Source organism: Hemiscyllium ocellatum, chromosome 30 (assembly GCF_020745735.1).
Source record: "Hemiscyllium ocellatum isolate sHemOce1 chromosome 30, sHemOce1.pat.X.cur, whole genome shotgun sequence".
NCBI classification, from domain to species: domain Eukaryota; kingdom Metazoa; phylum Chordata; class Chondrichthyes; order Orectolobiformes; family Hemiscylliidae; genus Hemiscyllium; species Hemiscyllium ocellatum.
This window is the reverse complement of record NC_083430.1, coordinates 49,609,892-49,627,604: the sequence shown is the minus strand read 5'-3', so window position 1 is coordinate 49,627,604 and position 17,713 is coordinate 49,609,892. Positions and strand designations below refer to the sequence as shown.

Here is a 17,713-nt window from a genome sequence, read left to right as displayed (position 1 = left end):
ATTCATTCGCTGAAGTTACAAATAAACTCTCAGGCTTAACCATCACCAATCCTCTCTAATGAGAGGGCAGCTCTGTGGTCTGGTATTATTTTAATGTTTTTTATTCTGATGTTCAAAGCCTGATCACAATTATCCATGCTTCAGGTGAAGTTATAAGGCAGCCAAATCAACTTCTACCCAGGGTAAAATTTAACCTGAGACCTTAGAGCAATACAGAGGGGCTGCTGCATTGCCTGAGGTGCTGTCTTTCAGAGGACAGTGGGGTGCTGGAAAAGCACAGCAGGTCAGGCAGCATCCAAGGAGCAGGAGAATCGACGTTTTGGGCATAAGCCCTTCTTCAGGAATGTTGCTCTTCCGGATGAAGGTCTTATGCCCGAAACATCGATTCTCCTGCTCCTTGGATGCTGCCCAAGCTGCTGTGCTTTTCCAGCACCACACTCTTGACTCTAAGCTCCAGCATCTGCCGTCCTCACTTTCTCTTTCAGAGGAGCCACATATCCCTTTTCAGGAATTCAAGCTCCAGATGATTTTCCCGGAGTCTTTGGCCTGCATTCTCCTCACGACCATCAGCCCCAGAAATATAACAGGTCAGTCATTCCTTGTTTGTGGGGCCTTCTGGATGCTAACTGCTTGCAGAATACTTGCAAAGAAGCAGCTGACCAATCATGAAACACTTCGCAACAGCACACGGAATGCAACAGAATGCAAACATGGCACTTTTTAATTACCTCAATAACACACACTTCAGGCTCGACGCCATCACTATCGACTGGAATGAGTGCTTGCCGGACCACCCACTCCTGAATGGCGTCCGTGATGTGTGGGACAACTGCAAGAAAACAAAAAACATCAACATTAGTGACATAATTTATTCTCAATGCACCTAATTAGTTTCTCCTTCCCTTGCTGAATGCTGCAAGCAAAAATCTAATGTAGCCAGCAGCAGGATAAAACTTGAAAAAGCAAAAATGTATGCATCCGGAAAACTGCAGCCAGCAACACTCTGAATGCTGGTACACTGATTCCACACAAAAAGGTCTCCCCAAGGTCACAGCTACTTGAAATTGCTCTATCATAAAAATGCCCTAGCAGCTGTATTGTTATTGACTCTGGGAACCCCTGAAGGTCTCAGATGAGCATTGCAGGTTCTGAACCAGTACATTAAGGTGAATGGGGAAAGAAAAGCAAGCAAAATGGGGAAGAATCTATTGTTTTAAACTCAGAGGGTTTATTCCTGCAGGTTAGGGGAATACACAGGCGTAGGAGTAGCTTTTGAAAGGAAACTGAATAAACACGTAAAGGAAAAGAAATGGCAAGTTTACTTTTAATATTTGTTCATGAGATGTGGGTGTCACCAGCTATAACAGCATTTATTGCCTATCCATAAATACCCTTGAGGAGGTGGTGAGCTGCCTTCTTGAACAGCAGTCCTTGAGGTGTAGAGACATCTATGTGCTGTTATGGAGGAATTTCCAGGATTTGACCAAACAATAATGAAAAAATTGTTTCCAAGTATTTCCAAGTCTGGATGGTGTGTAATTTGGAGGAGAACTTGTAGATGGTGGTGTTCCAATGTACCTGAGTAGGCCATTCAGCCACTCAAGCCTGTTCCAGTATTCAACAAAATCATGACTGATCTATGGCCTAACTCTATACATCTGCCTTTGGCCCATATCCCTTAATACCTCTGTTTAATAAAAAATGATCTATCTACAATCAAGGTGCTATATAAATGCAATTTTTTGTCATTGTCTGGGTGCAGCACTGACTTCCAGAATTGGAAGCAAAAGCATCAGAACACTGACTGAAGGATATGGGACTTCTGATCAGCTGCATGGTTTAGGAAGAGAATTGTTTACAGGCATGTTGTAAGGGTGCTTCCATTTGTGAAAGAATCTAGAATTAGGGGTCATTGTTTAAAAAAGGGGGCGGGGAGAAAGTGAGCAGAAATGAATGAAATGGATAAAACAATCATAAGGAAAAACCACTTTGTACCTTTGACAATATTTGAAAGTTACTCACCTTGCACAGTTTTGCCCAGATAATCTCCTTTTCGTTCTTTATTAATCACTGATTGGTAGATCTTCCCTGTCGTAATGTTGTTGTCTCGCGTTAAACGGATATCCAGAAACCGCTCGTAGTTTCCCAGATCCAAGTCTACCTCTCCACCATCATCCAACACGAACACCTCACCTGCACAACAAAAGGAGCATCCTTTCAAACTGTTCACTCAGGAGTTTTCAATTCATCAGCAACAGTGATAAATCAGCAAATGGAAAAGGAGGACCAAATCAGGTAAAAATCACGAGAGAAGGAGTAATGAGTAAATAGTTGGAAGTGAGAGTTTGATAACCTTTCACTGCCTTGGTTTAACAAGGATTTAACAAGGCTTTCCACCTCTGTCTTAAAAATGTTCAAAGGCTCTGCATCTACTGCATTTTGAGGAAGAGAGATCAAAAGATTCATGACCATTTGTAAGAAAAATATTTGCCTCTTCTCTGTTTCAAATGAGTTTAAAAATAAGTGTTATTTATTTTTAAGTAGTGATACCTAGTTTGTAAGTTTTTTTTAAAGATTAGATTCCCTAAAGCGTGGAAACAGGCCCTTCTGCCCAACAAGTCCACACCGACCCTCCGAAGAGCAACCCAGTCATCTCCAAGTCCCCAGACCCTGATGGACTTTATCCTTGTAACTGAAAAGAGGCAAATGAGATAGTTAATGCATTGGCTTTAATTTTCCAAATTAAAATTTCCTTTGATTCGGGAAAGGTTCCATTAAACTGGAAGATAGTAGGTAACATATTTACTCAAAAAGCAACATAGTCAGAAAACAGGTAACTACAAGCCACTTAGCTTAATATCTAGGGAAAATGTTAGACACTATTATAAAAGAAGGTGCAGGAGAGCTTTTAGATAGGTTCAAGGTAATCGGGGCATGGTTTTGTGAAAGGGAAATGATGTTGACCAATCTATTTGAGAGTTCTTCGGAGAATGTCATGTGTGCTATAAATAAAAGGGAACCATTGGATTTCCAGGACCTAGATTTCGAGAAGACATTTGATAAGGTGCCATGTCAAAGGTTATAATTGAAAATTAAAGCTCATGATGTCGGGGGTAGCACATTGCAGAGAGAGAATACTAACTAGGAGGCAGTAACTGCAAGTGCGAATTTTTCTGGTTGACAAGGTATAACAAATGGTGTGCAGTAGGGAATCGGAGCTAAGAGCTCAAATGTTTACAATGTATATAAAACACTTGATGAAGATACCGAACACATCCTTACCAAATTTGTCGAAGAAACACAAACAAGGTCAGAAAATAGGTTACAAAGAAGACATAAGGAAGCTACAAATAGATGCACAGATGTTAAGCAAGTGGGCAAAGATGTGGCAAATACAGTATAATGTGGAAAAGTGTGCAATTTGGCAGGAAGAATATAAAAACGCGTATTATCTGAATAGCAAGGATTTGCATAAATCTAAGAAGTAGAGGGATCTGGGTGTCCTGGTTCATGAATCACAAAAGGTCAATGTGTATGTACAACAAATAACTAAGAAAGTTAATAAAATGTCATTACTTATCCCAAAGGGAATTTAGTACAAAAGGTAATGCGTCCGTTATACAGGACGCTGGTGAGGCCATATCTGCAGTAGGGTGTACAGTCTCAGATATCTTATTTAAGACAGGATGAAAGTGCTGGAATCAGTTTGGAAAAGGTTTACTGGAATAATACCTGGAATGGGCAGATTGTTTTATGAGGAAAGGTTGGATAGTCTCGGCTTGTATCCACCGAGTTCAAAGAAGTAAGAGGCAAATTGATTGAAACATAAAATCGAAGAGGTTTTGAGAACATCGATATGGAGAGAATGTTTCCTCCTACAGGTGAATCCACAAACTAGGGATCACTGCTTAAAAATAAATAAATCCATTTAAAACGGAGATGAGGTAAATATTTTTCTCACAAAGGATGATGAGTCTTTTAATCTCTCTTCCTCAAAAATAGTGGACGCTGAGTCTTTGAATATTTATAATTAGAGGTGGAGATCCTTGTTAAAACAAGGCAGTGAAAGTTTATCAAGGTAGGCAGGAACGTGGATTTGAAATTACATTCAGGTCAGCCAGGATCTTATGAAACGGCAAAGCAGGCTGGAGAGGCTGAATAAGCTAATCCTGCTCCTTGTATATATGAAATTTCGTCCATTCTGTGAGAACACTACTTTCAGGAATTATATATTGTTCTGATAAAATAGAGTTGTGGCATTGGATGGGAAAGCGGGAGAAAAAAAATTGCATGTCTTTTGGAAAGTTGCAAAACAAGTTTTGACTTTGTCTCTTACACCTGTGTGTGTGTGACTTGTCAGACAGGCTAAATAATACCTGCCAGCACATGCACTTACATTCATGGGCAGTGAGATGCTCTTTGAATTATACTGCAACTTAAATCATATCACATGATACTGGATTAGCTTCAGTCATTACTGTCATCCAGATCAGTTAAGGTCTCTCAACCAATATTAACACTTCAAACAACATTATCAGCAGATCATTAGGTCATGAACTCCAAGAAGTTCGTGGGGGCTTGCTGTATGAGAATGGACTGTCCCAGTTCCCTATATCACTATCACTTGAAACTATCCTTCTCATGTCATTTTCCAAAAAGCTAGATCATCACAATTATCAGCCCACCAGTATATTAAAAGGAAAGTTGCCATTCTGCTAGAGGACTATTGGATTGCCTTCTCACTGGAGAGAGAGCCAACTGGTGATAGTTTAACCCAAGGATCATCACACCTCAGATGAGGGGCAAAGTCAATATCTTCATGGTAACCTTAGCTGATACAAGAACTGAACCTGCACTGTTAGCATTACCCTATATTGTAAACCTGCCATTCAGCAAACTGAGCTAACTGGGACCCACCCTATATAATATATCATTAATTAACCTTGTATTTATTAGTCTAACAAGACTGCATCTTGTGAGGTACTCTACAAATTGCCTTAATCCTGCAATGCTATGTAGCATAGCATTCCCCTGAATGATAGGTGCAACATTATGCTATACATGGGACTGGGACGCCATAGCTGTTACTGAAACCTGGCTGAGAGATGCATAGGACTGGCAGCTCAATGTCCCAGGGTTTCAGATGCTATAGGTATGATAGAAAGAGAGGCAAAAGTAGGGGGAAGAGTGATTTTTATTAAGGAAAACATTATTGCTCTAACTACAGAAGATATTTCTGAAAAATCATCCAGTGAAAATATATAATTTGAACTCAGAAATAAGAAAGGAATGATCACGTTGATGAGATTGTACTATAAGCCCCACAATAGTCAGAGGGAAATTGAGGAACAAATATGTAGAGAGATCTCAGATGTATGTAATAATAAGGTTATAATATTAGGTGATTTTAATTTTCCAAACATTGGCTAGAATTAGTGTTAAGTGTGTGGATGGTGAAGAATTTGTTAAAAGTGTTCCAGAAAATTTTCTTTATCAATATGTAAACGTTCCTATAAGAGAAGGAGAAAAGGTTGACCTTCGCTTGGATAATAAGACAGGGCAATGACTGAAGTGATAGGAGGAGAACATTTTAGGTCCAGTGATCATAACTCTATTTGTTTTTAAGTAATTATGGAAAATGATAAGTTTTCCATAAAATTAAAAGCTCTTAATTGGAGTAAAGCGAATTTTAATGCTCGGGACAAGAACTTTCAGAAGTTGGTTGCAGTAGACTGTTCACAGGTGAAGGGACGTTTGATAAGTGGGAGGCTTTTAAAAGTGTGATAATGAGAGTTCAAAGTCATTATGTTCCTGTTTGAGTGAAAGGTCAGGCTGGTTGGATTAGAGAACAATGAATGAATAAAGATATTGAGATTCTAGACAAGTATAAAAAAGGATCATGTACTAGATATAGATAACTGGGTTCAAATGAATCTCTTGGACAGTATAAAGCGTGTAGGCTCATTCTTAAGAGGGAGATCAGGAAGGCAAAGAATGGATATGAAATAGCCTTGGCAGATAAGGTTAAACATAATCCAAAGAGATTCTATAAATACATTAAGAGCAAGAGAGCAACGAGAGAGGGGGTAAAGATCAAAGAGTCATCTTTACGTTGAACCTCAGGAGATGGGAGAGATATTAAATGGATATTTTGCATCATTTTTTATTGTGGAGAAAGAAATGGAGGATAGAGAACTCAAAGAAATAAATATTGACGATTTGAAAAAAGTTCATATTACAGAAGAGGAAGTACTGGAGGTCTTAGAAAATATAAAAGTGGATAAATATCCATGGCCTGATCTAGTATATCCCAATACGCTGTGGGAGGATAGGGAAGAAACCGTGTGGTCTCTTGCAGAAATATTTATATCATCTATAACCACGGGTGAGGTGCCATAGGACTGGACAGTGTCTAATGTTATGCCTTTGTTTAAGAAAAGCTGTAAGGAGAAGCCTGGGAATGATAGACCTGTGAGTCTCTCGTTGGTGGTGGGTATGTTGTTGGAGGTGATTCTGAAAGATACGATTGCTATGCATTTGGAAAGGCAAGGCATGATTAGGGATAGTCAGCATGGTTTTGTGCGAGAGAAATCATTTGACACAAACTTGATTGGAGTTTGTTGAGGAAGTAACCAAGATGATTGATGAGGGCAAAGCGGTAGACATTATTCACTCGGAGTTTAGTAAAGTCTTTGAAAATTAGTACAGTTAGATCACATGAGATTCTGGTTATCTGTTTTAGGAAGGATGTTATTAAGTTGGAGAGAGTTCAGGAAAGATTATGAGGCTGTTGCCAGAAATGGAGGGTTTGAATTATAAAAGTAGGCTGGGAATTTTTTCTCTGGACCGCAGGAGTATGTCAAGAGGTGACCTTATAGAGATTTATAAAATCATGAGGGGCATAGATAAGGTGAAGAGCAAAGGGCATTTCCCTTGGTGTGGGAGTACAAAACTAGAGGGCTTATTTTTAATGTGAGAGGAGAAAGATTTAAAAAGGACATGAGGGGAATCTTTATTTTTTGAAAGAGTTCGTGTGTGGCATGAACTGCTAGAGGAGCGATGAATGTACAACATATAATAGGTAAGTACATGAAGAGAAAAAGTTTGGAGAGATATGGCCAAACGTATACAGGTGGGATTAGTTTACTTTGGGAACATAGTCAGCGTGGACCATTTAGCGTGGAGGGTCTGTTGCGTGCCGTATGACTCCATAAGCATTATAATCGCAGTTAGTTGTTAACCGTTTTTGACTTTGTAATTTACACATTCACAGGAAGTGGGTTTTGCTTGTTCAGTAAGAATTTATTGCCCATCTCTAACTGCCCTGGATTAGGTGATGGTTGGTGTGGTATGTCTTGTAACTGATACGCACTGTTTCCAACGCGTGTCAGAGATGGAAGGAATTATTGTTGAAAATGATGCATTTGGGGGGCAATCAATTGGGCTGCCTTCTCCTGGATGATGTCAAGCTTCTTGAGTATTGTTGGAGCTGCATCCATCCAGACAAGTGGGGAGTATTCCATCACACTCTTGACCCAAGCCTTGTAGATAGCAGATAAACTTTGGGGAGTTAGGAGGTGAGTTACTCACTTCAGAATTCCCACCATCTGACCTGCATTTGTAATTAGATGACTGCATAACTTCTATAATTGTGATTTTACCACCATTAAAAATCACCACCTTGAAGAATAAATGACTGCTTAAACACTTCTAACTATTTCAGGAAAAATAGAGCACAGAATTCAGCTTTCAGATTAGGGAAGGATATATAATCAGGGTCCAAAATCCTTTACCGTGTTCATATGGGGAGAATGTTCCGGCATCAATATTAATGTATGGGTCGATTTTGATTGACGTGACATGGAGCCCACAAGACTTCAGGATGGTTCCAATGCTGCTGGCAATTATGCCTTTGCCAATCCCTGAGATCACACCGCCAGTCACCAAAATGTACTTCATTTGTCTTTTGGTCTCTAGACAGCACACAAAAACAAAGAACAACATGAGCCGTCAGCTCTTAGCAAAATTCAACACACAACAATAATCAGTAACATATTCAATTCTAGCTCTGTGGAGGATGTGCAATGGAGGTTTACCATCCAGATGCCTGGGATGGCAGGGCAGATGTATAATGTAAACTTGGAACAGTTAGGACTATGTTTGCTGGAGTTTAGAAAAATGACAGGGTGGTTTCTTACAAATTCTAACAGGACTGGACAGGGTAAAGGCAGAAAGTCCTGATGTCCAGGGAGTCTAGAACCTGGGATAAAGATATGGGGGTAGGCTATTTCAGAAATGAAGAAAACTTTGTTCACCCAGACTTGTGGAATTCTCCGTCACAGGAATCAGCTAACGCCAAAACACTGATCGTTTTCAAGAAATAGTAAGATATTGTTCTCAAAGCTAAAGGGATGAAGGATTATAGGTGAACGTGGAAACTATACTCGGTTGGATACTATATTGAATGGTGGACCAGGCTCATAGATCTAATGGTTCGACTGCTGTTTCTATTTTCTATGTTTCTGAATCATTCTCGCCTTATATTTATAGAAGGAACAAAAAAATCTGATGTAATGCTACAGCACTAAAATAGATTTCCATCCACGTTTTCCTTTCATTCTGCTATACATTTCAGATCTGGACTCTCAAAATTATAGCTTTCTCACAAACTCTCAGATGATTCTGGTGTTCAGGAAAAAGGAAACCATGCAAAATATTTGATTCTGCTAAGTGTCTGTCATTATTACAAGCATTTTAATTTTCAGGACATGATCTAAGCTGGTAGTGCATCACTGAAGAAATGCTGAACTAAAGAAACAACAGTTTTCTGATAAGACTGTAAATTACAGAAGCAAAAGTGGAGGTAGGGCATTTGGATCTCTGAACCCATTGTGAGCTGATGAGCTCAGAGCTAAAGCTCCACTTTCCTGGGTACATTCTTGGTCGTGCTGATGAAACCTTAAAACAAAGACCCCTGATCTCTCTCTCAGATGCAGGTGCAAGATCCCAAGATACCCTTCAGAAAAGATCAAGGAGGGTCTCCTAGCCTAAGTTAATTCTTAGTTAACACCACAAAAGCAGAACACCTGGTTACTCACTCATTGCTGCTTGTGAAGCTTACTGTGTGACAACTGACTTCCTTGTTTTCTTTTAGCACAACAGTGACTTCGCTTCTCAAGTCTTTTTCTGACGTGTTTTGGAGTGCCTCAACAAACCAACTATTCATCTTCGTCTCTAACTACTGCTGTGATATTGACCACCTCAACCTGTCCATCCCTCTCAGCCACTCCAACCTCTCACCCTCACAATGCACAGCCTTCCACTCCCTCCACTCCAACCCTAACCACACCACCAAATCAGTGGACAAGGGGGGTGCAGTGGTAGTTTGGTGCACTGACCTGTACACCACTAAAGCCAGGCGCCAACTCAAGAACGCCACCCCGTGATTGAAATGTGTTAAACAAGAATGATTCTTTAAAAAAAGCCAAACACCCAGCACTCCTAAATTGTTTCAAGTGCAGAAAATTTAGTGGAAATTTTTTTTTCCAATTTCTCACTTTCCTCCTGCAAGATATTGACTCTAAACTGAAAACACAACTTATATCTGTATTGGCACCTTTAATATCGTAAAACAAAGACAAAACCAAGTCAGGTAAGGAGGTATAAGGACAGGTGAGCAAAAGCTTGGTCAAAGTAGTATATTTATGGAAAAACATTTTGGAAAGTGGGATCCAGACATGCTTAGAGAAGGATTTCAGAACTTAGGGCCCAGATATGTGATGCTTTGGTCACTAATGGTTCAATTTAACCAATTAGAATAGAGTAACACAGCACTGAAACTGACCCTTCAGTCCAACTTGTCCATGCCGACCAGATATCCTCCATTAATCTAGTCCCAATTGCCAGCACTTGGCCCATATCGCTCTAAACCCTTCCTATTTATATACCCATCTAAATGCCTTTTAAATGTTGTAATTGTACTAGCCTCCACCACTTCCTCTAACAGCTCATTCCATATACACACCACCGTTTGCATGAAAAAGTTGCCCCTCAGGCCCCTTTTAAAACTTTATCCCTCTCATCGTAAACCTATGCCCTCTAGTTCTGAACTCCCTGCCCTGGGAAAAAAACGTTCTTGGCTATTGACCCAATCCGTGCCACTCATGACTTTATAAACCTCTATAAGGTCACCCCTGTACAGCCACAACATGATGTCTCAACTCCTATGCTCAAGCACTGACCAATAAAGGCAAACTGACCAAATTAAAACAGAAAATTTTGAAGAGGCTAAAACTGGAGTGCAGAGATATTGGAGGATTATAGGTTGGGAGTACAATAATGGTGGGGGAGGGGGAAGGCTTTGGAAAATTTTGAAAAACAATGGTCAGAATTTTGAAGTAACAGGTGGACAGACAAGAGGGGAGTTTATATCTATGATGTTCACTCCTATCCACTCAATATGACTCTGATTTAAGAATACAATGATTCATCAATTTTCTTTTTTTCAATCAATGGGTGTTGTGACCAGAAACATATCAATATGGAGCTGGGACCGAATCTGCCAACTAATTGCTGTTTATTACTGAGGCAGATCCATGGCAAGATAACGAGTTTGCATGTTCTCCCAGTATCTGCATGAGTTTCCGTCGGATGCTCCCGTTCCCTCGCACAATCCAAAGATGTGCAGTTTAGGTGGATTAGCCATGCTAAATTGCCTGCTAAAATCCTGATGAAGAGCTTATACCCGAAACGTCGATTCTCCTGCCCCTCTGATGCTGTCTGACCTGCTGTGCTTTTCCAGCACCACATTCTCAACTCTGATCTCCAGCATCTGCAGTCCTCACTTTCTCCATGCTAAATTGCCCCATAGTGTCCAGGGATGTACAGGTTAGGTGGGTTAGCCACGGGAAATGCAGGATTACAGGGATAAGGTAGGGACTGGGTCTGGGTGGAATGGTCTGCAGAGGATCAGTGTAGACTTGATGGGCCGAATAGCCTGCTCCCACACTAAGGATTTTATGAAATCTTCCACTCTGCTGTACTACAGTATCAACTCCAGAAAAAAGCACGTTTTGCACTGGACTATTTCAAGCCAGAGTACCTTTACTGACATGCTAACACTGGCCTAGCCAGTGATACACAAATCTCATGAATGAATAAGTAAAAAGTAGAGGCTAAAATAAAGAGTACATGTGAAAGAGTGCTGAATTAAGGCCAGTCAATTTAGGATGAACAAATATTAAATGGGTCTTAATTTGTTTTCACAAAATTCAGCTGGCGGATAGCTTACTATCATCGGGTAAAAAATGAGGTCTGCAGATGCTAGTTGAAAATGTGTTGCTGGTTAAAGCACAGCAGGTCAGGCAGCATCCAAGGAATTCCAAGGAATTCCTTGGATGCTGCCTGACCTGCTGTGCTTTAACCACCAGCTTACTATCATCACCCAGATTCTGGATCAGTGGTGCTGGAAGAGCACAGCAGTTCAGGCAGCATCCACCTTTTTATCATCACCCAGTTGATGACTCAGTTGTCTGAGTGACAAATTAGAATGTTTGAATGGAAAATATCCCCAAGTACCCCGAAATCAACGAGATAGAGGCCTTCAAAGCAGTGCTGAAATCACTTAAGATATCTGAAACCACCAGAAACCACCCTAAAATCATCTATAATCTACTAAAAGCACCCAGAAATCCCAAGAACCATCCTGATATCCCACTAAAATACACCCTGAAATCACATGGAATCCACTTTAAAAAACACCCTGAAATGCAACTAAAACCAACCCGGAATCACCTGGGATCCACTATAATCACCCTGAAGGAACCTGGGTGTATTTCCCCCCCCCAAAATTACCAGGGATCCCGCCAAAATCACAGGGAGATCTATAAGATCACCCTGGGATCCATGCCGCAGAGTGAGCGGGGGAATCCCGAAAAGACAATTCCCAAAAAAAAAATCAGCGGCCGGATCCAGTCCAGCAGAGTGACCAGGGGCCGGAGCCGGAGAGTGACCAGGGGCCGGAGCTGGAGAGTGACCAGGGGCCGGAGCCGGAGAGTGACCAGGGGCTAGAGCCTGGGATTTTCCTACAAAGTCCCGCCCCGGTCCCAGGCGGCAGAAGCTGCCTTCCGATAAAAGGAAGCGGGGCTTCCTTCCATTGCAGCGGGGCCTGGCTGGTGCAAAAGAAATAAAACCGGTTTAAGGTGTCCCTTCCTCCCCAAAAGAAGGGGCAGAGAGGGTCAGCCGGAGCCCCGCGGGCACTCACCGCCCTGAGCCCGGCTGCAGCGACTCAGCCGCAGCCTCTGGAAATTGCGGAGAATTCTCCCTGAAACTGGCAACATCAGTTTGTAACACTCACCCAGCACACGTGTCCCTGCCTGCTCCAGAACAGGCCCTCAATACAACCAGAGACACAGGACACAAAGAGGCTCCTAGTGGCTGCCTTGGTGTCTGCTCCACTCTCACACTCAAGGGTTTTTTTTCTCTCTATTTGCTCATAGCTGCAAAACTCAAAAACATTTTCCATCCTAAAATGTTCCTGCTGAAAATGTGTTGCTGGAAAAGCGCAGCACCTTCTTCCCGAAGAAGGGCTCATGCCCTAGACATCGATTCTCCTGCTCCTTGGATGCTGTCTGACCTGCTGCCTCTAATTTCCAGCATCTGCAGTCCTCACTTTCTCCTAAAATGTTACTGTCCCAGTCTTTGGAGGGATCAAAAGACACACACACACACACACAGAGCAAACAAAACAAAAAACTCTTGGGGTGCTGGAAATCCCAAACAAAACCAGAAAGCGCTGGAGAAATTCAGCAGATCCGGCAGCATCCGGGCAGAGGTAGCTTTGAGGGGTTGAGTGACCCTCCCTCACAACTCTGATGAAGGGTCACTCGACTCTTTCCGGTCCACTCCCAAAAGGTCCACTCTGCCTTCTCTCCCCGGATGAAAATGTGTTGCTGGTTAAAGCACAGCAGGTCAGGCAGCATCCAAGGAATAGGAAATTCGACGTTTCGGGCATAAGCCCTTCATCAGGCTTATGCCCGAAACGTCGAATTTCCTGTTCCTTGGATGCTGCCTGACCTGCTGTGCTTTAACCAGCAACACATTTTCAACTGTGATCTCCAGCATCTGCAGACCTCATTTTTTTCTCTTCCCGGATGCCACTAGACCACAAGACCCACAAAGAGAAAGGGAGAATTGCGGGTGGCGGAGAGTCAGAGTCGACAAGGTCGGCGTGGAAAAGCACAGCAGGTCAGGCAGCAGCCGAGGAGCAGGGGAGCCAATGTTTCAGGCATAAGCCCTTCTTCAGGAATGGGGGGGAAGGTCAGGGGAAGGGGGCTGAGAGATAAATAGGAGGGGGATTGTGGTTGGTGGGAAGGTAGCTGGATAAGTGATGGGTAGATGAAGGTGGGCGCTGATGGTGATAGGTCAGAGTGGAGGGTGGAGCAGATAGGTGGGCTATTTGCATTCCCAGCTAACTTCCCCCCCAACCCCAGCATCTCTAATTTATCTCTCAGCCCCCACCCCCCCACCACATTCCTGTTGAAGGCCTTTTGCCCGAAACATTGATTCTTCTGCTCCTCGGATGCTGCCTGACCTGCTGTGCTTTTCCAGCGCCACACTTTTTGACATTAGACCAAAAGACATTGGAGCAGAAATTAGGCCATTCAGCCCATCAAGTCTGCTGTACCATTAAATCATGGCTGATAAGTTTCTCAACCCCATTCTCCTGCTTTCTCCCCTTGATAATCAAGAATCTATCTCAGTCTTAAATATACTCAATGACCTGGCCTCTACAGCCTTCTGTGGCAATAATTTCCATTGACTCACCACACTCTGGCTGCAGAAGTTTCTCTTTATCTCCGCTCTAAAAGGTCTTGCCTTTACTCGAAGGGTCCCAATCTCTCCTACCAATGGAAACATCTTCCCAACATCCACTCTGTCCAGGCCATTCACTATTCTGTATGTTTCAATTAGAGCCCCTCTCATCATTCTAAACTCCATCCAGAATAAACCCAGAGTCCTCAAACGTTCCTCATATGTTTAGCTGGGATCATTTTCGTGAACCTCCTCTGAACACGCTCCAGGGCCAGTACATCCTTCCTGATGTATAGGGCCCTAAACTGCGCACAATACACCATAGCCTTATAAAGGCTCAGAAGTACATCTCTGCTTTTATATTCAACTCCTCTCAAAATAAATGCCATCATTGCATTTGCCTTCCTTGAGAGAATCCTGGACTAGAACTCTCTTTGAACTTCACTTTCTGAATTTTCTCCCCATTTAGAAAATAGTCCTTGCCTCTATTCTTCTTACCAAAGTGCATGACCTCAACGTTCCCACGTTGTAATCCACCTGCCACTTCTTTGCCTACTCTCAAACTGTCCAAATCCTTCTCCAGCCTCCCCACCTCCTCAATGCTACCTGTCCCTCTACCTACCTTTGCATCGTCTGCAAACTTAGCCAGAATACCTTTAGTTCTTTCATCTAGATTGTTAATGTAAAAACTGAAAAGTTGTAGTCTCAACACTAACTTTTGCGGAACACCTCTCATCACCATCTGCCATCCAGAGAATGACCTTTTATCCCCACTCTCTGCTTCCTGCCAGACAGCCAAGCATCTATCCATAAAACCATAAGATATAGGAGTGGAAGTAAGGCCATTCGGCCCATCGAGCCCACTCCGCCATTCAATCATGGCTGATGGGCATTTCAACTCCACTTACCAGCATTCTCCCCGTAGCCCTTAATTCCTTGTGACATCAAGAATTTATCAATCTCTGCCTTGAAGACATTTAGCGTCCCGGCCTCCACTACACTCTGTGGCAATGAATTCCACAGGCCCACCACTCTCTGGCTGAAGAAATGTCTCCGCATTTCTGTTCTGAATTTACCCCCTCTAATTTTAAGGCTGTGTCCACGGGTCCTGGTCTCCTTGCCTAATGGAAAAAATTTCCATGTTAGCACCTTGCTTCTGACACCATGGGGCCTTATCTTATTCCGTAGCCTCATGTGCTGCAACTTTTCAAAGGCCTTCCTGAAGTCCAGGTAGATAACATCCATTGGCTCTCCTTGGCCTAATCTGTTCCTTACTTCCTCAAAGAATCATAGCACATTTGTCAGGCATGACCTCCCCTGCATGAAACCATGCTGATACTGCCCTATTTTACCAAACACTTAAGTATTCAGAAATCTCATCCTTCACAATAGATTCCAGAATCTTACGCAAGGCCATATCAGGCGAATCAGTCAGTAATTTTACATCTTTTACCTTGCTCCCTTTTTAAACAAGGGTGTCCCGTTAGCTGTTTCCCAGTTCTCTGGGACCCTCCCCAATTCTAGTGATTCCTGAAAGATCACCACTAGTGCCTCCACTATCTCTTCAGCTATCTCCCTTAGAACTCTAGGATGTAGTCCAAGTGATTTATCCACCTTTAAACCATTCAGTTTTTCTAGCACCTTCTTCCTAGTGATGGCCACCATACTCAGCTCTGCCCCCTCACTCTCTTGAATTTTTGGGAGCTGAGCTTTTCCAGCAATGTCTGTTTTTGTTTCTGATTCACAGTATCCACAGTTCTTTTGGTTTTTACCAAGTTGCTGGAGAAGCTCAGCAGGTCTGGAAGCAGATAAAGCAAAGAACTGCAGGATACTTGAAATCCAAAACAAAAATAGAAATTGCTGGAGAAACTCAGCAGGTCTGTCAGCCCCTGTAGAGAGAGAAATAGAATTAACAGCTGGAGTCCAGTGACCTTTCTAGAACTCTGCTTTCTCTCTGCAGATGCTGCCACACCTGCTGAGTGCCTCCAGCATCTGTGCAGAGAGACAATCAGTCTGCGTTGAGGGGCCAAAGACCTTTCTCCTCAACATCTCAATTAATCCCTTCTAAAAGCAGCCAAACAAAAAGTTTGCTTAAAATCCTTAACACTAAAGAAACAAGGGTCACCGTCTTCGGACACTGGCTAGGCCTTTTCAGACTGAGATGAAGAGAAATGTCTTCACCCAGAAAATGGTGAGTCTGGGGAATTCTCTGTAACAGAAAGGGGTTGAGGCCAAAGCATTGAATGTTTTAAGAAGGGATTAATTATAATTCTTAGGGCTAAAGGGATTAAAGGATATGGGGAGAAATGGGAACAACGTACTGAGTTAGATGATTAGCCATGATCATGCTGAATGGTGCAACAGGCGTGAGGGCAAACTCACTTACTCCCGCTCTTGTATTAAATGTTTCTGAACTGCACTGTGGAAAGACACATTAGAAAACACCTTCCAAACCCATGCCCATGAACAACAAAGGCAGCAGATACATGAGGCAAAAGTGAGGACTGCAGATGCTGGAAACCAGAGTTTAGATCAGAGCGATGCTGGAAAAGCACAGCAGGTCAGGCAGCATCCGAGGAGCAGGAAAATCAATGTTTCAGGTAAAAACCCTTCATCAGAAATAGAGGCAGGAAGCCTCCATGGTGGAGAGATAAATGGGGGGTGGGGCTGGGGAGAAGGTAGTAAAGAGTATTATAGATGAATGGGGGTGGGGTTGAAGGTGATAAATCAGAGAGTAGGGTAGAGTGAATACCTGGAAAGAAAGATAGGCAGGTAGGACAGGTCATGAGGATAGTGCTGATCTGGAAGGTTGGAAGTGGGGTAAGGTGGGGGAGGGGAAATGACAAAACTGGTGAAATCCCCATTGATGCCCTAGAGTTGAAGTGTTCTGAGGTGGAAGATGAGGCGTTCTTCCTCCAGACTTCGGGTGGTGAGGAAGCGGCATTGGAGGAGGCCCAGGACCTGCATGTCCTTGGCAGAGTGGGAGGAGGAGTTGAAATGTTGGGCCACAGGGCGGTGTGGTTGATTGGTGCGGGTGTCCCGGAGATGTTCCCTAAAGTGCTCTGCGAGGAGGCGTCCTGTCTCCCCAATGTAGAGGAGACCGCATCGGGAGCAACGGATACAATAAATGATATTGGTGGATGTGCAGGTAAAACTTTGATGGATGTTGAAGGCTCCTTTGGGGCCTTGGATGGAGGTGAGGGAGGAGGTATGGGCACAGGTATGGCAGTTCCTGCGGTGGCAGTGGCGGGTGCCAGGACGGGAGGGTGGGTTGTTGGGGGACGTGGACCTGACCAGGTAGTCACAGAGGGAACGGTCTTTGCAGAAAGCGGAAAGGGGTGGGGAGGGAAACATATCTCTGGTGGTGGGGATCCGTTTGAGGTGGCGGAAATGTTCCCCCACCCTCCTCTCTGACCTATCACCTCCACCCCCACCCCCATTCACCTATTGTACTCTTGGCTACCTTCTCCCCAGCTCCACCCCATTTCTCACTCCACTCTGGAGGCTTCCTGCCTCTATTCCTGATGAAGGGATTTTGCCCAAAACGTTGATTTTCCTGCTCCTTGGATGCTGCCTGACCTGCTGTGCTTTTCCAGCACCACTCTGATCTAAACAGCAGACAAATGAGAACACCACCCTCTGCAAGTTGCCCTCCAAGCCACTCACCATCCTGACTTGGAAATCTATCGCCCTTCTTTGACCGTCTCTGGATCAAAATCCCTGGAATTTCCTCCCTAAGGGCATTGGGGTTTACTTACAGCACATGGCCTGCAATGATTTAAGAAGGCAGCTCACCCCCACCTTCTCAAGGGGCAGCTGGGGCCAGGCAATAAATGTTGGACCATCTAGCGATGCATAAAAATTTTTTTTAAAACTTTCTGTTTGGCAAAATATTTCCCTG

The 17,713-nt window shown here is 43.2% G+C and overlaps 1 protein-coding gene across 2 annotated transcripts in view; it reads right to left on the bottom strand.

The window, feature by feature from the left end:
* Positions 1-12,445, bottom strand: part of ctps1b (CTP synthase 1b) — a 60,173-nt gene extending 47,728 nt beyond the window's left edge. The window contains exons 1-4 of one of the 2 annotated variants that reach the window (XM_060847316.1): positions 12,356-12,445; positions 7,794-7,973; positions 2,023-2,193; positions 729-829 (exon numbers count right to left, since the gene is read on the bottom strand). In XM_060847316.1, coding sequence (XP_060703299.1) covers positions 729-829; positions 2,023-2,193; positions 7,794-7,959 — 438 coding nt within the window. In that variant the 5' untranslated portion in view covers positions 7,960-7,973; positions 12,356-12,445. The other variant, XM_060847315.1, reaches the window with a different exon arrangement.
* Between the last annotated feature and the right edge of the window lie 5,268 nt (positions 12,446-17,713).